The sequence below is a fragment of the Pezoporus flaviventris genome, unplaced genomic scaffold (assembly GCF_033815535.1).
Source record: "Pezoporus flaviventris isolate CSIRO_AGI_PZ_B2104156 unplaced genomic scaffold, CSIRO_AGI_Pfla_v1 ptg000037l, whole genome shotgun sequence".
In the NCBI taxonomy this organism is placed as follows: domain Eukaryota; kingdom Metazoa; phylum Chordata; class Aves; order Psittaciformes; family Psittacidae; genus Pezoporus; species Pezoporus flaviventris.
The window spans coordinates 4,951,482-4,973,116 of record NW_026892585.1 but is presented as its reverse complement, the minus strand read 5'-3'; the positions used below and the strand labels follow the sequence as shown (position 1 = coordinate 4,973,116).

The 21,635-nt window shown below is 40.4% G+C and overlaps 1 protein-coding gene across 2 annotated transcripts in view; it reads left to right on the top strand.

The window, feature by feature from the left end:
• NEK11 (NIMA related kinase 11) overlaps positions 1-21,635 on the top strand; it is a 69,188-nt gene that overhangs the window by 5,549 nt on the left and 42,004 nt on the right. For both annotated transcript variants that reach the window (XM_061464565.1, XM_061464566.1), the window contains 2 exons: positions 12,052-12,217; positions 17,564-17,682. In XM_061464565.1, coding sequence (XP_061320549.1) covers positions 12,052-12,217; positions 17,564-17,682 — 285 coding nt within the window. The remainder of the gene's footprint in view (positions 1-12,051; positions 12,218-17,563; positions 17,683-21,635) is intronic.

Genomic DNA, 21,635 nt, shown 5'->3' with positions numbered 1-21,635 from the left:
GGGCTATCTCTTTCGATTTTCCATGATTGCAATGTCTACTGAATGAATTAGGACAGACTGACAGTGGTTATCATCTAATTTCATGTATGCTCAGCAGAGCTTTTGCCTTATTTTAGAAACAGTTTTGGGGTGTGTTTTGTACTTTGCTAGCCCTCAAGGATCTTGGCCGTCACAAGCAAAGTGTTATACACAGAGCTGCTTCAGCTGGGGGAGAGAGAGAGATGTTTATTTGGGCCATGTTGGGTAGGGCTTGGAGCAACCTGCTCTAATGGAAGGTGTCCCTGCCCGTTGCAGGGGGTTGGAACTGGAGGAGCTTTAAGGTCCCTTCCAACCCAAACCAGTCTGGGATTCTATGAATCAAAGATTAGAAGTTCCTGTGATTTATGTGAAAACAGCAGAGTAGAGAACAAAATGGATGCTCTCATAAAGAGAAAGGCCAGAAGCTGGGAGGCTCTTCACTATGAAAGAAGTTTCTCATGTACTGGGCAATCCACACAGGAGAAAGATTATCAATTTCCCCCTGTTTTGGAAGAGACTATGGTCAGAATTTATATCATCTTAGTTAATATAAGAGTTAAACACAAGAGATGTATGAAAGCAAGCTGCTTAATTCCTGTTAACTCAGGATGGCTTGGTTTGTGTGTTATGTGGTACTTTCCCTGTTAGAGGCTTGCAGATCTTGTTCTGAGCCAGGTACTGTGCAGTCACTAAAACCAACACTGAACTGCTTAATGTTGATGCTCTCTTTCCATTCTAGTGAGCTCTGGCAAATCTTTATCTCACATTGCAAAGTGGTTTAGCTGATATGTAACTTGAGTCCAAATAAGTGTTGGATGCTCCTGCAGATATTTGCTGTGGTTTTTAATCTTTTTCACATTAACCTTTTGGACTGAGTTTAGGCCTGACAGATGGGGATGAACATCACTAGGTGCCCATTAGTGGAGTTTCACATATTTTTAGAGGCTCTGGGTTTGGCTCTTTTAAGAAGAAAAAAATGGTAGCTTTATTCTGGGTAAAAACCTATTTCTTATGTGGTTTTGTTCATTTTCCTCTTTTTCTTCTGTAACGTTGCACTTTTTTCTTCTTTACATTTGTATAATTTAATGTTACTAGCAAAGGATAGACAATGCTACTCAGTCACTTGTCTAGACCCATGAATGCCCACTATTGAACACTGCATTCTGAATGGCTCTTTGCATGCATTTAGCACCTTTAATGTTCTGGGACCTGAAAGCACTTTTTATCCAGTTTATCAAATGGGCATTAAACAGGGAGATTAAACAGTTTGCCTGTGTTCATGTAGCAAGGCTGTGCAGAATAACTCGTCACTACTTGAGAAACTATTCCTTGATATCTTCATGTTGATATGTGTTCCAGAACGTTTAGTTATACTGTGGGTTCTCAATCCTCTGCTAGAGCCTAATATCATGGGGGCCAGTTCTGTAGTTTGGAAGCAAGCAGTTCTGTGTGTGGCAAAATGGATGCCTAGTTTCCTGTAGACGTGCATCCTTGGTTCTCCTAAGCCCTACTTTTTCACTGCATGTTATGACCACATTCCTTCTACTGGAATGCCCCCTCTTTGCTTTTACTTTCCCTAATTGCAGCTGCAGGTTCTCCCTTCCCTCTTGTATCCCTCCAGTGTTTGTATTTTCCCTCTGCATGCCTTCATTAGCGGTTGCAAGAAAAGCAGGTTAGGCCATGGTGGTCCCTGAGCGTGTGCACAGGTGAGGTGATTGATGTTTACTGCCTACCTTCTGTTCTGTGCTAACATATCGTATATGAGTGCTTTGGGGATTATTAGATCTTATTTGATAGGAAATTCAAGGGACACCCATGTGTGAATACAGCATCTGTTTTGCTGGCAAAGTACCGTCAGCTCAGTACTGGCTTATAAAACTGCCGCCTCCAGGATCTCACTTTTGTGAGACCCCACTTGCAGCACTGTGTGCAGTGCTGGTGTCCTCAACATAAGAAGGACATGGAGCTGTTTTGGAGCAAGTCCAGAGTAGGCCACGAGGATGATCAGGGCCTGGAGCACCTCCCATACAAAAACAAGCTGAGAACATTGGGGCTGTTCAGCCTGGAGAAGAGAAGCTGCGTGGAGACCTCAGAGCAGCTTCCAGTGTCTGAAGGGGACTACAAGGATGCTGGAGAGGGACTCTTCATCAGGGACTGTAGCGATAGGACAAGGGGTGATGGGTTCAAACTGGAACAGGGGAAGTTCAGGTTAGATCTAAGGCAGAAGTTCTTCAGTGTGAGGGTGCTGAGGCGCTGGCACAGGGTGCCCAGAGAAGCTGTGGCTGCCCCATCCCTGGCAGTGTTCAAGGCCAGGTTGGACAGGGCTTGGAGAAACCTGGTCTAGTGTGAGGTGTTCCTGCCCGTGGCAAGGGGTTGGAACTGGATGAGCTTGAGGTCCTTTCCAACCCAAACCATTCCATGATTCTATGATCTGCTCAAGTGCATTCTCTAATGACAAAGACAAGGAATGCTTTTCAATACTATGTCTAGGGCATGGTTTAGATGAATTTTTGTAAATAAAGTGTCTATAGCTTTTAGTTTACTGGTACATTCAGAGAAAATCACCAAAACACCTTCAGAATGCAGGATGTCTGCTGGTGTTTAGTGGTTTAGGTTTTATTTCTGTGGGGTTTCTGGTCTGCTTGGTTGGTTGGTTTTTCTTTTCCAGATTCTTGACTTGCATATGAGTTTGCAAAAATCTATCTTAGTTTTTGAGGAGCTTTCTGTTGTTCCTGGACATCATGGATCTAAAGCTACCCGAAATAATCAGGTAACTTGGTTTGTATAAAGGAAGTAGCAGGATTGTACCAGCATTTTTACAGCAAACAGTAATATCCCTGCAGTCACTTCTATCCTAGTCTCCCAGAGTAAATTATCAGCTAATTAGAACAGGTGATTGTGGTTAAAGACCAAGTGTTATATGGCAGAGATTTATGTTTATCAGTAGTCTTCAAGGGGAGTCCTATCACTTATAGACAATGAATGTCCTAATCAATTGTGCCAAGTGAAGCTCTGGTTTAACTCATAGCGGCTGGAGTACGCAGTAGGCAATAAGGACTTCTAGTTCATAAATATTCTAGTTCATAAATATTCATAATAGTTCATAAATAGTTCAGGTGCTTTATGTCCCTGTGGTGGAAAGCACACGCTGGGAAGTGCCCAGCTCCCTGGACTGCTCCCCTGTGTGGTGATTGTGGGGTGTCAGCTCAACTTCGGCATCTGACTTGCGTTGTGCCGTTAATCCAGACTCACGCTATGATTCCTTGGAAACTGTGCACTTCCCTAAATAATTTATCATGTGACTTTCAATTATTAATGATTTCTTATAACAAATGAAATAGAATCTAAGGGTGGAAGAGTTCTGTGACTTGTGAATATCCAAGCAACAAACAGCTGATTGCTGTGTTGTCACATCCCTGTGTTTGCTGCCTGTTTGCTTCGCTGAAGGTATTCCAGGAGAATGGTTGTTTGATACTGGATTGATTAAAACAGTAACAAATGACTCCCTGCCACTTGTCGGGTGCATGTTCATCTCATTGTGCTGCTTTCCTTTTCCCTTCTCCCTTATTTAATAAGAAAATCCTAGAAACTAAGGCTAGAATCTGTCAGGTTATTTTATATTTGTGAACAGATATTCATGATCTCCTTGGAAACTGAGCAAAGGTGCATTTCCTATAGGACCTTCCTGATTGATGCTTATTTTTAAATGAGCTTTTCTCAGTGAGCCATCTTTTGCTTGGTTCAGTGAAGTGTGCCTCTGCTCCTTCGTGTAAGGCTCCAGCTACCACGGATCCCGTTATAGGGACCCTTCACTGAACATTCCTGCTGGACCGGAGGGTGTTTTGACTGTCTTATTGAGGGAACCATGCCAACAGCATCATGGGGACCCCTCAGCGTCCACTTTAATCGAGCATTCTAAGCATGTATTTGATTTACTGAAGTGGGAGGCAGCGTACCTTAAACAAAGCATTGCTTGAGTTTACTCTCAATCTCATCCCCCCTAGAGCTGAGCTCCTGGGAGCTGCGCTGCAGCACCCACCACATTTGGCTCTTGTGTGCAGACAGTGAGGGTGACGGTAGTTGAGGTTTCAGATTGCTTACGAGCAGCACTTTCAACACTGAGTAGAGAATTGTCCTTAAGCTATGGTTGGTGAATTACTGGTTCTTTGAGGTGTAAGGCCAAGACAGATTTTAATGAGTTTGTAATTAAGCAAACGCCTCGAGATCACTTCTGTGTCATTCACTTTGCTGCAATGGTTGTGTAGGGTTTAGCGTTTGTAAGCTAGCTTTAGTAAGAAAACGGAGAGGTGCAGAATTATTCCTTTAGGTTGAACTGTGACCACCTGCCTCAAAGATACAGTCTGGTTTTGCAGTGTTTGAAAGCACCCACCTAACTGCCTTCTGTTACGCGTGTTGGCAAAGTGTTTTCTCTGAAGTCTGCATTAAGGATGTTGTAACTTCCGTGCAGAACAAGCCTCCAGCTCTTTGTTGCATTCAGTCCATTGTAATGAGAAAACTGCTGCAGTGGAATTCTGGGTGGATTTGCTGGACAGTCAGTGCATTTTCATTCCTTTTTTATTTATTCATTGTTGGTTGTGCTGATGTGACACATTAGTGAGTGTGATTCCTAGTTCGATGTTCCTCTTCCATGCATCGCTTTCTCAGTAACATCATGTGCTCTAAAATAACTTCTCAGTGTTGCTGGGGAGTTGCTTCAGTTTTGGATTTCACATGTTTCATGGATTTCTAAGACCACAGGACCATACTCAGGAGGCCTAGAATGTATGAAAAGATTTTAATCTAACAATAGATAGAATTCATTTCCTCCCTTTGCCTTTGATTCTAGACAATGTAGTAATATCCTTTTGTAAATCTAGAAACTGTGCCTTTATCTCTTTTTTCTCTCCTCTCAGCCCTTTTAATCCAGTACACGTCAGAAATAAACACTGAAGGAGATGCCTGCTGGAAAAGGACATATAGGAGGAGTGTATTTTCCCATTAAAGTTGCAGCAATTAGTATTTAAATGACTTGTGGGAATTAGTTTCCCTGAAGGGACTGTACTGTTGACATAAGTATCTGTGCACCATTGAAAGGAACATAATTCTACTTACAAATATGTTTGCATTCGGGAAGGAAACCATTAAGTTTTGCATTAGGAAATGGTTTAGTTGAATTTCTATGGAATGCATTCTCATAGTGGTTATTAGTGTGTTGGGTTTCCCTTTGCAACTCCTGGTTTTCCAGACTGCTTTCTGTAAACTGATGCATGTCGATCGAATGATATGAGGGTCTTTCCTCAAAATTTCTAATTGAAACTAAAGTCAAAATTCAACTTAATTCCTCTACAAGGAAAATTCCTTTTGGCAGATGCTGTAGCTGAAGGCTGGAAGTTGAAGAAATGTAACATGTCAGTCGCATGATGCTTAATTGTATTATGATGCTTGAAAACGAAATAGTTCTCCTGTTTCTGAAAGGGAACATTACAATTAGCAGAGAGCAGTAAGTAGTGAACTGCATCAAGTATGCGTAATGAAATCACAATGGAGACATGCCTGGATTAGATGATTTGATGTTTGATGGAGTTAAGTCCTCAAAGATACAGAGAATAAAGTTATTTAGTCCTTCTCAGATTTCTCTCCAAAATTCCACTCTGGTTAGTGGTGGTGTGGCCCTTAATTACATCCTTAAACGAGACTAGGCAGAAAAACCATGAAGGAACAGTAGATGGTGTTAATGCAACACGCAGAGATGAAGTGTTGCTAAAAAAGGTCCACTCACACATATTTAGTCTGTACCCCATAGTAATTGTTAATAATTTACCTGAGTAGACCACTTTTTCAGTTCAATCACAGTCCATTACTATTGGATTTAGAGCTGAATCATATCAATGGACTAGAAATCTGATTACTTTTTCTGGGTTTTCATTTCTGTCTAGGAAAAAAACCCTGAAAATATGGCTGTAGAGGGAAATTCTTCCCTTATTAATCAGTGTCCACTTCTATTTTGTAATTTTTAATCCAAGTGCCCAAAAGAATGATTCAAAATAAACACAATTTAATATGTAAGCAATGTGGATGGATGCCTTTGTGTGGTAGTAATATGGCTTGTTCCGTTCTGTGGGGGATAACACAAGTGCTCTGCTTGCCTTTCTCATTCCTGATTTTTTTTCCCAGTGTTGGCACATATGGTTGACCAAAAATGATTTGAAGGATGCCCCTTTGTGTGTGCGAGACTTTGCTCAGTGCAGAAGGAAATGATACCAGCTGCATCACTTGAAGCTCCTTTATTTCATCAGTGTTCCCTTTCATGCTCCAGCAAATATATTCCGTGTTTCTTGGGGGTACTAATTAGGAACTGTTAATTTTCAAATAACCATAAAGTGTTTCCATCATGAGCTGAACTGTTGAGTGTCCGTGTGTGTGTTAGAGCATTTGAACATGAGGCACCTCAAGGAAATGTTTGTAGGTGCTCTAATTGTGACTTGCTGGTGGAAACAAAAAGTGAATCATTCATTTCACGTAGAAATTTACACCATCTCATCACCGTTCAAGATAAGCACAGTTAAATTCAGGTGCTTATTCAAAGCATGAAGTGATATTTAATCCATTTACAGATATTACAATGCTCATATAGCGATTGAATTCTTAGTGTTTAACTCAGGGGTTAGTTCTCAATGTTGATGCACTGCATGAAGAGGCTGTTTTGGAGGATGGGTCAAAACAATCGTTGATGACTGTTAGGGCTTTACTAATACGTCAGTAGCCTTCATGGGGATGACAAACAAAGCCCAGCACTTGATTCAAGGAGTTGTGTAGCAACACTTAGGATTGAAATGGGTTTACAGCTCTACTAATGCATCAGTAATGGGAAGATATAAGGAAGCCAAGATATGATTTGAGAAGTTGTGTAGTAATGCTTAGGTTTGTAATGTTTTGGTTAATGACTAAACATATATATGTAAGTAAGAATAGCAAATGGCGCTCGTTTCTTTTACACTGGAAAGGTGGGAATATTCTTGATTTTCCCTAAGAAATCATGGGCTCTTAATTTCCTGTGAATGTTTCCTTCCTTAGCTAAAACCAGGTATTCATTCTAGGTAGGACTGATTTGTGTATGGCGACTTTTTGCATCCCATGTTTTCACCACCTGCTTCTTTCTCTACAATAGACACATATCATTAACATGTCTGAGCGTGCAGCTACTGTTGCTCCAAATATAATGGATAAAATGGAAAGAATGGCTATCTGAATTTCTGTTAGTAAGGTGTAAACTGTAGGAAAACCAGTCACTGACGCCAGGCAGAGAAATCTGGTAAGACTGTTGGTAACGGGATAGCTGTGTGTATGATGGTGTAAGGATTAGATGAAAATTACAGTGGAACTAGAATATCAGCCTAAGTGAGGGAGCAGATTCCAGGCAATAGGGTGCCATATGAAATCCTTGATATGTGATATCCTTGTTACTGAACTTCCCAAACAGCTTTAATACTGTGGGAGCTGTTTTAGAGACCAAATTTGTGTATAAAAGGCCTTAAAGTATACATACCTTAAGGTGTTGAAATGACTTACTGTGGCCTTTTGATACCTTAAGGGGACCTACAGGAAACCTGGAGAGGGGCTTTGGACAAGGGACTGTAGGGACAGGCCAAGGGGAATGGCTTTAACCTGCCAGAGGGGAGACTGAGATGAGCTCTTAGGCAGAAGTTCTTCCCTGTGAGGGTGCTGAGGCGCTGGCACAGGGTGCCCAGAGAAGCTGTGGCTGCCCCATCCCTGGCAGTGTTCAAGGCCAGGTTGGACACAGGGGCTTGGAGCAACCTGGTCTGGTGTGAGGTGTCCCTGCCCATGGGAGGGGTTGGAACTGGGTGAGCTTTAAGGTCCCTTCCAGCCCAAATCATCCCGTGATTCTATGGGGGTTGTTGCCTCTTCTTCATTTTGGTCCCCATTTTTAGTACCAGACCTTCTCTCTTTGCCATTTGATAAACAGAATGTAAGACTTCATTAGTTAGGCACTCCTTTAACTTTATTGTTTATGACCAGTTGCAGACCTAATGACAGAGCTGGTATGAGATGATATGTTTTTACAGACTCACATCTAGTCCTTGTACTGAGGAGTTACGAGGATGAAGATACAGTTCTACAAAGGTCAGAGTGGACAGAAATACAATACACAGCTGTGGGTTATGGCACAAGTCTCTACACTGACAACTTGGAAATAGGAACTAAATGGAATGACAAGCTCCCTGCTTTGCAGACTGCTTACCTGCTAGCAGGTCTTGCTAATCTCAGGTTGCAATTAAAGCTAAACAACCGCCTGTGTAAAATGAAGTGTCTATTTGATGACAAAAATCCAGATTTTGACCCTGTATTCCTAGAACACACCTTCTCTTTGCTATTCTCGAAGACCTGTTTATCTGGACATATAAAGAGATAGGTTTCTTTTACTTCATTATCCGCAAGCAAATGTACCTGGTTGATAATTCATGTCACGGTTTGGTCCAAAAGCGGAGTGCATTTTGTGAAAGGCTGCCTTCTTCTAAGAGCTGCATCTGATCCAGTAAAGCAAATTATGTAATAATAAAGTGTGTCATCAGCATAAACAAATAGCAGATGGTTAGTAAAATGTTTAATTTTAGATTGGTGCAAACCGACCGAGATAAACACTGCTGTGGAACATTGTCAGTCACTAGTGATGCTCCAAAAGGGATTCCCACCGTTTGTCTGTGTCCTGGAGGATTCCACCTTCGTGCTTGTTTTCCTCTTGGTTTAAGTCTTGCTCTATTTATCCGCATTTGCTCCGTGCTATTGCACTGGTCTGGCTGCACTTCAAAGCGTGACTGTGTAAGCCAAAAAGGATCTGCTGATGAAAGCCAGAAGGTGTTCCTGGGGGAAGTCTGGGATCCTGCCAAGGCACTGCTGAGACAGGGCAGCTGCTCACTGTATTTTAGGGAGCAAACTTCTCTCTCATGTAGTTTTCCCACTGTGATGCTATTCCCTGCACCATACTCGGCTTCCTCCAGGATTGCGTATAAATAGTGAACATGGAACTTCTTGCTCTTAAGATGCAAATGCATTCACTGCAAGATTCAGCTGTGGTCAGTTCGAGATCAAGTTCAAAGTGTCTGTGCTGTTAAATTGCAAGGCTAGGTTGGTTGGTTTGGGGTTTTCTTTCCCTACGCAGTTAAAATCTGGAGGGTATTGTTCTGTATTTAAGAAATCTGCTAGCACTTCTATAACCAAGGTTTCTGGTTGTGTGTTCGCTGCCATTTTACCTTGTCTTTAGGGACATTTATTTATAAGAATAAATAGATAAATTTGAATTAGTTCATCTGTTCTAGCATTATATCAAAAGGGGTAAAGTGTATTTGAAAGGCACCAACGTTTTAGTTGTTCTACCTGTTTTTCAGTATGTACCACTTATATCTATGATTTCTTAGTTCATGCAGATGGTTTTGGACATTTTAAATCCTGCAGGAAATACAGGTGTAGGGTTTATGAAGAATCTTGACTTTCAGATGAACCTGTTATACTCCAGATGGAGTCTTGACAAAACAGGGCAGGCTGTTATTCCCAATATTCATAATAAATGTTCGTGTCACAAAGGTTTGTTTAAAATACCTTGTGTTACCTATGCTTCTAAACTGTTAAGTACAGGCAGATTTTCAGCAGATGATATGCAAGTATTATGGCTGAATTATGAGCAATGATAACCTACTCCTTACTATAAACCAACCTTAAAATGCAGGTGGTTGGATCATAGAAACAGAAACACTGTCTCCTTCAAAGCATAGGTCTGGATTCTCTTGATAGAGGGGAAATGCAGTCAGGATTCTTTAGCTAGGAGAAGTTTGTTATTTCTTGTGGTTGCTAATCTTTTATCAGTTTATGGACCTATCTGACATCAGCAGAGATGCCAAATTTCAGTTATCTTGTAAATCACAGAAAGTGTCAATTTTAGCTGCCTGTTTGGGTAGAAGTTACTTGTGTAAATACTGAAATGGGGTAGAATGAATTTAAGCACTCTTTGAGTGTTTCGTGCATTGAAAAGTATAGTTCATTTATACAGATGAATCTCTGACTGAAGACTTTTAGCTCCATGGTTTTCTTCTAAAGCTATCAGAAAATAGCCACTTTAGATGAGGAGTTGTCCATTCTTTCTGAGAGGCTTCTGAGACTGACATAACTTTCTGGTCAATACTTATGATTAATGACTTACGATTACTTCTATGATTCTATGATTCTACTTAATACAGAGGCTTTTTAAGTATGCGTTTTCAATTTTGAAGTGTATTTACTAAAGTAGACATTAAAAGCTTTGCATTTAACCTGGAGCCTGGTTATATTCCTTGTATTAAATGCAGTAAAGTCAAACCTTATCTACATACAGAAACAGTATGCACCAATGCTTCGTCTTAATTGCATAGATGCACACGACTTCCAGATCTGGGTATGAATTAACATTGTGTAGCAGCAACCCAAAATGTGTTTACAAAAAGTGCATTCTCCTGATTCCTTCTTCTGGGAATGACTTTAAAGAAGAAAAACGCCTGCCTTGTTATGTGACAGCTGATGACAGCTTCAGAATCACCGAGTGACTAAGATGACAAGCTGTCCCTACACATCCACACAGGAGGCTTTTATAGTTGTCTTGTGTACACAAGAAACTTGTCTTAAGTGGTGTTTAAAAAGGACTCGCTTGTCAGTTCCGTGGTGTGATCTAGATGAAGGAAGGGGTAATGTCCCCGCGTCAATGATGACAAGATTGCAGTATGTATTAGCCTGTCTGTGTAGCATGAAGCTTGTCTGGAGAGATGCAGGCAAATCCAACAGTATATTTTGTTCATCACGCTGCCAGATGGGGGTTAGGGAAGTTTACATTGAAATTCATGCGTTGTTAGTCAGAAACTGCTGGGTGAGATTGAGGAAGAAATCTTTTTATGAAGAAATACAGCTTTTTTTTCCTTCGATCAAGCAAATTACTGTAGTTTTATTGCTGTCATGTGTAGCTACTGTGACTTTACAAGCATGCAGTGTTGAATGGGATAATTACTAAAAGGACGGTGAAGACATCGCTTCAGTGTGGAACTTGACTTCCATGTATTCAAAAGTTACTGGAAATTCATCGCTTTGTTTTAGTAAAATGCTATGATATTCTCCAGTAGTGTCAAACAGCATCTTCAGACATTGACCACATAGATCTGTACTTCAGTGCTGGTAAAGGAGGTGGAAATGGTATCCCTTTGGGTGCTGTATGCCTCTTTTAAACATTTCATCATGAAGATCACAGCAAAACATGCTTCCTCAAGCGCCCTTTTCTCCAGGCCAAGTTGACAGTAAACTCCCTAGCTCCAGGTTCTTGTATAGAGCTAAGTCTGAACTACAAATTCTCCTCTGGCGCATTCACATTCACAATGCTGAACACTGAAAGCTTAGAGTCCATCAAAACAGTTGAATGAAGTCTCAGCCCCAAATCCAGATGTGCTCTTTTTGCTTAGGGGTTCAGGTGAAGGGCAGGCTGATTTTCAGGGGAAAAGGAAGAGGCATCCTGGGTTTATCACCAGAAGAACTGTCACAGGAATGCTACCCTCCGTGTGATTTTCCTCATGCTTCCATGGAGAGACTTTGGCAAGAGCAGCAAAACCAGTTCCTCGCTGCTTCTTATTTCACACGTGAATATCGAGCATATGCTGCGAGTGGGTTTGAAATCACTTCGATTTGACTTTTTATTTATGTTTGTTATTATGCATTAATCCGTAGCACTGAAAACATGTCATGAAGGAAACAGTGCAGGGAAAAATACTTGGAAACAGTATATTTAAAGCGTTGTTTGATCGCTGTGGTGACTAACATATTTATTTGCATTTTAAGGCATTCTTCTGTTTGCCCATATTTTCCTCATCATTTCATGTTGCCAAATATTTGGTTTGTGTTATTTTGCATTTTAAGAAATTCCGACTTTTTTTTGAGCATTACATGATTTTATAGTTGATCTTTTTTCAGGTTTGATTAATATAAAGATTTCTTTTTTTCCTCTAGAAAGGTTCTAAAGGCAATCTCTGTTGGAGACTTAAAGCCTAATGAAACAGTTGAAGCAAATCTGGAAGCACAGCTACTCTCCAAATTAGACCATCCAGCCATTGTCAGGTTTTATGCAAGCTTTGTGGAGCAAGATGGTTTCTGCATTATCACTGAATACTGTGAGGTGAGACTTGTGGCTTACTTGGGAGCGATTTGACAGGGTGTGTGCTTTAAAACAGAGTCTTGAAAGAAGCCTAGCCCAGTCTTTTTAATGTTTTAATTTGATTTTACTTTCCATTTGTTACCTGTGGCATTGCCCGTTCCTTGTTGGTTGTATCTCAAGTAAGCAATGTTATCTGCTCATGTGAGGCACATTGCTCATGGGCAAACAAACCCCAGAAGAGGAATTTTTAAACACAAGTTCGTTTTGTTCATTGTAATCAGCATGATAAGAAAGATTTAAATGCAGACTCATTACCAGATCTGTGAGTGAGCTCAGAAAGGTTGTGCCATGTATGTACCTACCATTGATAGGTAAGACAGGATGAGAGGAGTGTGGGGACGTGGTATGAAATCTGATGTAAATGAGGAAGGGAAAACTCACTTGTGATTTGGAGGGGATTACAAGAAGCTTAAGCCTGATCATGTGGATAGTGAGTTTGGTAGCAGCATTGTCTTTATGAAGTGAAGAATAGAGCATGTCAAAGACCAGGATGTAGCAGATACAACAAATATTAAAGCACATTGCTTAAATCTGTCTTAGGGCTTTAAAATAAGAATGTAAACATATTTAAGCCAGCTTTTTAAGGGTTTATAGAAAACAAGAGCCTACATTGTATTAAATATGGATGTACCTACAGCGATCTTTATACAAACCTGTGAAGCAGACTCGTCAGTTGTGCTCTGATAGACCTTTCAAATGCTTTGGAAGCTAATGATCTTGGGCTGCTGGGGTACCTGTCCACAAATCAGACTTGTATCAACTAACCACATTTCTCCAAGCATTTGGCTTTGGCGTTAAAGTTAAAGAAGTCCGGTTCTTGCCAGTCACTGATTCCTTAGAAGCTGTCTTTGATGACAGTTAAATGCCTATTTATTGCTGTTATTCAATGTGAATATTTGTTCACATATTATTTTGACAGCCATGCAGAAGCTCTTTGCATCATTCCCTGCATGTCTGACAGCTGGGGCTTGAGAGTGTTGCCAACTCTCTGTGGAAATCCAGAGCTCAAAACTGAAGGATTATTCAAACTGCCCAGATATTACCATACCCTAAGATTAATCTTCTCTATACTAGTGGCAGAAAGTGGGACAACATGAGATCAGTTAAACCTATAGAAATAAAGGAGCCTCTTTCAACAGCATTATAGAGCTGGACTAGCTCCTTTTGTCCACTGCTGTTCAGTCTCTGTCTCTCTTTGTTTTTAGTTCTTTCCCATCTGGGGTAAAGTTATAGATGAATAAAAAAGAGCATGGTAGGAGTCACCAGGGTAATCATGAGCTGCTGTAGCACCTCAGTATTTCTTTTATCAAGTCGACTGCCCTGCATGGAAATGTTTTGGTGCAGAATAACCTTTGGAACTGGGAGTCATAAACTCAAACACGTGAGAATGTATTAGAGCAAGGCAAAGGAAGGAGGAGGAAATGGATGTGTTCATTGTGCAGCTGAATCTTTTCAGGTTTGAGTCTACTAGGTCACGCCAGAATGAAAGTTGATCCACGCAGATGGGCTTCTGATCTTTCCCAAAAGGACATAATAAGTAGTATCATTGCATTTAAGCAATTACAGTGTATTTAATCAAATGTTCAGACAAGGAAAATACAAAGCAAGTTTCATATAGTGCTTTTCTATTTTAGTTAGAGTATTTTCAGAAGACATGCCTTCATATCTGAAGGGGTCCTATAAGGATGCTGGGGAGGGACTCTTCATTAGGGACTGTAGTGATAGGACAAGGGGTAACGGGTTCAAACTTAACCAGGGGAAGTTTAGATTGGATATAAGAATGAAGTTCTTTACTGTGAGGGTGGTGAGGCACTGGAATGGGTTGCTCAAGGAAGTTGTGAATGCTCCATCCCTGGTGGTGTTCAAGGCCAGGTTGGACAGAGCCTTGGGTGCCATGGTTTGGTGTGAGGTGTCCCTGCCCACGGCAGGGGGGTTGGAACTGGATGATCTTAAGGTCCTTTTCAACCCTAATTATTCTATGATTCTGTGATATTGACTTATCTACAACCTACCTTTGTATGTGGTGGGATTTGGACTTTTTTACCTAAAAGATACATGATTAAATCAGACATAAATTGAAAATGAGAGAAAATGTATTGCTACCTGATCCTTGTTTGGAAGTCTAGCTCATTCAGTTCCTCATGCATAGAATAATTACCAGATTTGCAGTAATTGGTACTCTTGGGCAGACTCAAAACACAGAATAAACATGAAGTTGGCATGGAAACAGAACTATCCCCTGAGCCTTCTGTTTGCTCCAGAGTACTGTGACTTATTCATTAGCCACAGTGCTTTGTTAATTCTTGCATGAATAGCACAGAGTGAGCCTCCTATGCAGCTGCCCCATGCTATACCTGTGCTGTGAACAAAAGAGGACATCGGTCCCTGTTGCTCAGCTCAGTGTCTTTTATCATAACTGAATTCATTCAGAATTACAGAAAAGAAATATGTGTTCTGTTTTGATCTTGTTGAGCTTCTTTTCCCAAATCAAAAGCTTTATTTTAGCTAAAATAATATTTATTTATTTATTTATTTTGTTTATTTGATTTTATTTTATTTTAGCTTTATTGCAGGCAATATAAATACTGGCAGACAAGGCAAATGTCAAACAAAAATGTGCCTACATGAGCCTTGTAATGTAAATTCTGCTTCAATAAAATACAGTTTTTACAAAGTAGTTACTTAAAAAGTTGCATAATTTGATGACATGATAAGCCAGAATTAGTTGTACTTTCCCCCCAACAATTATTTCTGTCTCTTTACTGTGCTTTCAGCTGTGATGTGAGTATACATGCACTAAAGAAGTCTCGGCAAAAGGAGTAACTAAAGCAATCAGTGGCTGTTCACGTTAGCAGCTCCAGATGCTAAGCTGTTTTAAATAGATTACTGGTGTGTTTGATATTCTTGATATTTAAATGGAAACTGCAGCTTGGAAACTCCCTATGTACTTAATTTGTTAAAATCCATTTCTTATGAACTTCATTATACTGACTGTCCCAAATGCAAAATTGGGTTAACAAACTTCTTCAAAGTTCCGTGGCAGCAGTGTTTCATCTTTTATGATGTATTTTTTGTTTTCCTTTTTTAGACAAAAAATCAAGGTGAAATTAATTGTAGGACATTGAGACCAGTCTTTTCTGCTTGAAGCTAAAAGCCATGCAGTTACCTGAGGGCATGTGCAGTACTTTATTCGACCACTTTTGTTCTCCTTAGGCTTAAAAAAGGAAATATCCCCAACCTAAGAGAGTATTCACTAGCCTGAATCTGTAGGTCCTATACTTCTTTGCGTCTTTCATGGCAATGTGTGATCAAGAGAGGGGACACAATGGGACAGGGAGAAACAGTAATTGCAGGCTGCTGCACTTTGTGCTCACCTGGATAGTCCCTCGGGGCCAGTAGCCAGCTGACACGTTTGAGCAGCCCCTATAGCTATAGGCCCTCTAGGCTATTGCTGCAGTCGGCTCTGGATTGTCTGTGACAGTCGATTTGTCTTTCCTTCCTCTGCTTTGCTGCAAGCAACCAGGGGGAAGCTGCTGAACATTTGGAGTTGCAAAGGGGAAGCAGCTGTGGAGAGCTCCAAGTTCCCAGAAGAGGTTCCCTGTGGGCTGTGGCAGGGAGGCATATGGGGAGCTGAAGCCATATTCCCTTCCCTAGTGAGCAAGATGATTCAGGCATTGCAATTAAAATCAATTGCAGGAAATTGTCAGGAAACACATTTTGCATAGATAACAAAACATTGTCTTTCTGTTTTGACCCTCCACACTTGAATGTTGTGACTTAGAGACCACAGAGATTACTACAAACTCATTCGAAGTACAGGGCAGAAATGTGTGGATCTGCAAAGACAGAACCCGCTTGATTTGTAGCAGCAGTATGAAGCACTGTGGTGTTAGAATCACAGAGTGGGTTGGGTTGGAAAAGACCTTAGGATCATCCAGTTCCAACCCCCTGCCATGGGCAGGGACACCTCACACCAGACCAGGTTGCTCCAAGCCCCTGTGTCCAACCTGGCCTTGAACACTGCCAGGGATGGGGCAGCCACAGCTTCTCTGGGCACCCTGTGCCAGCGCCTCAGCACCCTCACAGGGAAGAACTTCTGCCTTAGATCTAACCTGAACTTCCCCTGTTTCAGTTTGAACCCATCACCCCTTGTCCTGTCACCACAGTTCCTGATGAAGAGTCCCGCTCTGGCATCCAGCATCCATTTCTGTTAGGAACAGAAAACCAAGAAATGCTGAAGAGATCATAAAATGTTGAGAGTCAACAGTGGGAAGGGTTGATGAGGGGAAGTGGTGGTACAGGTAATGCTGTATAGGCTAAACTATTTTCTTGTATATGGCACATGAAACTTCTCATTTTATGCAGAACATGTAACGTAGAAGTAATGATTTATGGAGAATAAGCGGTCCTGATGTAAGGTAGTTATTCACTAGAGTACAGTGAGACTCAGTCTCTTTTCCCTGAGGTTTGCTACTTCAACACAGTGCTTGCCACTAATGAGCGTTTTGCAGACAAAATCCATTTATTTTATAAACTGGGTTGACAATCATCTTTTTTAGCAAAATGAACAGTTTTGATATAATTCTCCTCAACCCCCTCTTTTGTCATGCTGGTTTTCAACTGTTTCTTAACAAATGTCTGACTTGGAACTTGCAAGTAGTCTTTTCCTGTATGTATTTCTGGTTTGTTTTCACTGCCTCCTGTGTGTCATATTGCTCCATTTCTAGCGTTGCTCCAAGGCCAAGTGTCGTTTTCATAAAGTATTGACAATAACACATGCTAGAGAATCTTGAAGCTTCAATTTTCTATGGTTTCCAATACAAGTGATTTGAAAGAGGGGCAGAGTGTTGTGATTAAGAACGTTGTGTTTTATTGTTAAGAGAACAGCATGGTTTCTTTTATGCTGATGTGGGTATTTCAGCATAACAAACAACAGGGTCTCTTGACTGCAGTGTCTGTTCCTTTGTGTTAACTATAAAGGGAGTTTGAGGTGACGGGCTCAGATGCACGTGTGTAAAGGTGGGTGACATGAAGTGAGAACAGTTGAAATACTTTGTTGTTGTGTAACAGCAAGGTAAAACTGACCTGCTTTTCCTCTGCAGCCAGATTGTTTGAGCTCATTTTGATTCTCAGTTGTGAATACTTTTGGTGCTGGGAGAGTTCAGAATCTGTTTGCAAGCATGAGTTTTATAGACTACATGGTAGGGACCCTGAAGGTCTAAGAAAGCGGAGTCCTGTACTTTGCTGAAGAAGGTGACACTTGAAAACCTTACTTTAAATGTACAAATATGTTGTGGTATTTTTCAGGGTGGAGATCTAGACTTCAAAATCCAAGAGTACAAAGAATCTGGGAAGATATTCGCTCAAAGGCAAATATTAGAGTGGTTTATACAGTTGTTACTCGGAGTCAACTATATGCATGAAAGGTACAGTCATCTAATATGAGAGTGCTTAGCTTGGGAGGGGAGGGAGTAGACTTACCAACTAGTTGCAGAAAAACAGAAATGAAACTGTATGGATTGTCTTGTATTGATATATAGTATATATATACATATATAATATGTAGTCATACACCTAAAGTATAATTAATTATCTATCCTGCAAGAACACTGTGCATTATGTCTTTTAGCAGCGCAGTGGTAGATGTCTTTCAGTGTTAGACACACTTTTTCTAAGAGCCAGGTGAAAAATTCAGCACAACAGAAATCATTAAGTATTGTTAGAAGAAAATGGATTAAAAGGTTAAAATAAAGTCATTTTTCAAGGGGGGGACAACAAGGATCTCTTGCAGGTATTTAATGTGCAGGATCCAATTTATATGCTTGAGGTACTCCCAGTAAAATCAGTGAAGTTACATACATATGTTCCTTGAAAACAGACACCCCTTTAGCAGCATATCAAAGATTAACCTGAATAATTACTTCAGGTCATCCGGACAGTGGTGTGTGGAGCTCACACTTGGTTTGAGCAGGGGCAGATACAGGTGAATACCTACCTGGTCATCTCTGTGAGCGTAGTTCTTGCCTGCAATCTGATTAGGGAGGCTGACTTCGGTGATTTAAACATTTCCTTCATTGTCAGGATATGCATGAACCCTCTTTTGTCCCCTTCCTGTGTAAAGTGCTGTCTCCTTTGAGGTAGGTGGGACTGTTTAGCATGGTATGAGGGAGACTGAGTGCTGTGCTGAGCCAGGAAGAAATGGCCACCCACATTGAGATCTGGAGGAATGGCTGAGTAAAGGGGAATACCAGGCTCCTTTCCTACTGGCTTTTCCAAAGTTAACCCGGCTTTCAGCATCTCCTTTCCCCTGTCTCCTCCCTGTTGCTTTTCCCTATTGGCAGCTCTGAAATGTCACATTAATCAACAAGACAGAGAATCCTTTCTGAAGAGCACTGTAGCCCGAAAGCTGAACTATTTGTGCTATTATCCCTATTAAACTTTTAGAAATAAGAATGTCACCGCTGCAATGACTGTCTTAGCAGAGGCTAAGGATGGTTGTTGGTTTTGGTGAGATGAGCTAATCTGCCTAAAATAATCACTTAAATTATTAATACAGCCAGGGGGGAAGAAGCTGTTCATGTTTGAAGGGCAGGTTACACCCACAGTCTGGAGATGAGCGTTCAGATTGTTTTCAAGCTGAATGTAAACTAGAATCCATAGTCGTCTAACCTGCGCGAGTATTGAGAAAACAAGATTGGGTTGAAAGCACCAACTTGGTTGTTGATAATAACAACATTGCATTTGGATTAGATAATCACTGTAGGTCCCTTCCAATTGAAGTGCTCTACTCTACTGTACAAGTTATTCTTTTTGTCTTTCATTGTATTTCCTCACGCCTCTTTTGTCTCTTGTTTTCCCTTTTGTCTACTATTCTCTTTATTTTTCCTCATCTTCTACTTGCTTTCAAACCTTAAAAAAAAAATCTTACAAATGAACTTTCTTTGGTAAATACATGTATCCAATCAATGCATTTCCTGTAAAGTCATTAAATTCTCTACTAAGAGCATCTTGATTTTCCAGACAGCATTTAATTTTCATTTCGTGAACCATAGCTATTTATTAGCACCTTACCAGTTACATACCGATGACTTGAGAGTTTTGTTTTATTTACTTCTCCTGTACTGCATTTATTGTATTATATGTTATTTGACTGTATGCTTATTGGAAAATTTAATCCTTATTTTATTAGTTTAGCGCCAAATAACAGCTTAAATCATAGATCATAGAATAGTTTGGGTTGGAAAGGACCTTAAGATCATCCAGTTCCAACCCCCTGCCATGGGCAGGGACACCTCACACTAAACCATGTCACCCAAGGCTCTGTCCAGCCTGGTCTTGAACACTGCCAGGGATGGAGCATTCGCCACTTCCTTGGGCAGCCCATTCCAGTGCCCTACCACCTTTACAGTAATGAAAATGGAAAAGATTAGGCTTAAAAGAAATTAATTTGAGTTACTGAAATGTAACAACATAGCCCTCCATGAGTCAGACTAGATTTCATTAGTGTTATGGAGAAGAGCTGTAATATGTGTTTGAACTGTGTTCTAATGCAAAGAAAACTTTTCCCTAGAGTTAGAAGCTTGAAGTGTTCATTACATGTGGGTTGGACTTCTTGTGCTGTTCTGTAGAAAACCCAGCTGCTGTGGATGGAAGTTTTAATTCCAGAGCAGCAAAAGTTATTAGTTCTGGGTTTAGACATAGACTATTCACTTTGTGTCCTTCTTACACAGCTTCAGCTGAGCTTCACCTGTTGAAAACTCTTGTGCTGGAAACTTATCTTAAAACCAGTCTTTTTTGCTCTTTCAGATTGTTTTTCTTTGCCTGTGATGCCTGTTAGTTCTTAAAAGGTGGGCTGTAAGAAAGATGGGGAGAGACTTTATAGCAGGGCCTGTTGTGACAGGACGAGGAGTGATGGTTTTTAACTAAAAGAGGGAGATTCAGGCTGGATGCGAGGAAGTTCTTTATGATGAGGGTGGTAAAACCCTGGCACAGGTTGCCCAGAGAGCTGGTGGATGAACCATCCCTGGAGACATTCCAGACCAGGCTGGATGTGGTTCTGGGCAACCTGATCTGGTTGAAGATGTCCCTGCTCATTGCAGGCGGTTGGACTAAATGAGCTTTGAAGGTCCCTTCCAACCCAAACTATGCTATGATTCTGTATGCTGGGAGAATAGAGTGGCTTTCATCGGGAGACATCATCATGGGAAGTTCCAAAGAATCACCGCAAGTATTTCTTAGTCATGTTAATATATGAAAGCATAATTATTGTTAATGCAAATAATGTGTGTAACACTTTATTCAATATTATGCAGGCTTATATTAGCATCTAATTCAAACTGACGTAAACGAAACATCATCTCTTCATCTTCTTATCAAATAACATCCTACTGAAAGCTTTCTGGATAATGGATAGTTTTTATACTTCAAGATACCTGTTATTCAGATGACAGATATCCAGAAAACCCTTAGGTTTCAAGAGTCTGTGGTTATATTTCTACAAAGTAATAATACTAATAATAAAGGTTAAAACCCACCAATGCTTAACAAAAACATGCAAGAAAAATCTAGCTTGGTGAAGTCAAGGTCTTTCAAGGCTCTCTATGATGAATGGTAAGGAAAGAATGAATCTAAATTTACAGCCAGATTTGCGTAAAACTGTGTGCATAATACAGGCTTAAGAAATAATAATGAATATAACCTTGCTTTAATTTCCTTACTGATGTAATGGAGACAAGCTGAATGGAACTTTCCTTTTACCCCATGTGCAGACCTTTCTCTACAAGCATTACTTTCAGGCAATAAGAATAATAAAAGCTAGAAATACTGCCATAAGAAACATAAAGAACTCTTTTCTTTGACCCATCAAAATAGAAATGCTTGCTTTCCATGCTCAGTCTATATGCATACTACAATGTCTTCTAGTTGTCATTTTTCACTTTTTTTTCCTGTTTTTCTCCTGTTCCTGAGTATATTGAATTTATTCTTTTTTAAAATAGAATTTGAGATAATAATTGAGGATTCCTCCAGAACAACTTAAATCTAGTATTATATTTGTTTTTCCTGCCCCCATCTCAAGAATCTTAGAGCATCAGTTGCTTTCTTTCTCTGTTATAAATGAAGGAAAGACTACTGTGTTTGTGTAAGTAAATACAGTTTCTATAACCAGTATGTACTAAATACTATTCTAAACTCCTCCTGAGCAGAGCTGCTAACCAACGCTGGGTGTTGCCAACACAGAAGTGGATGAGTTCTAGTTTAGTTGAGATGGTAGGGAACCCTTTTGGAAGAGTTATTGACAAGGATTAATTGAGAGCATGTTTTGTATACTCTAGAGGTATTTTATTTTCCTAAGGGGCTGGAGAATTACTGTCGCACATTA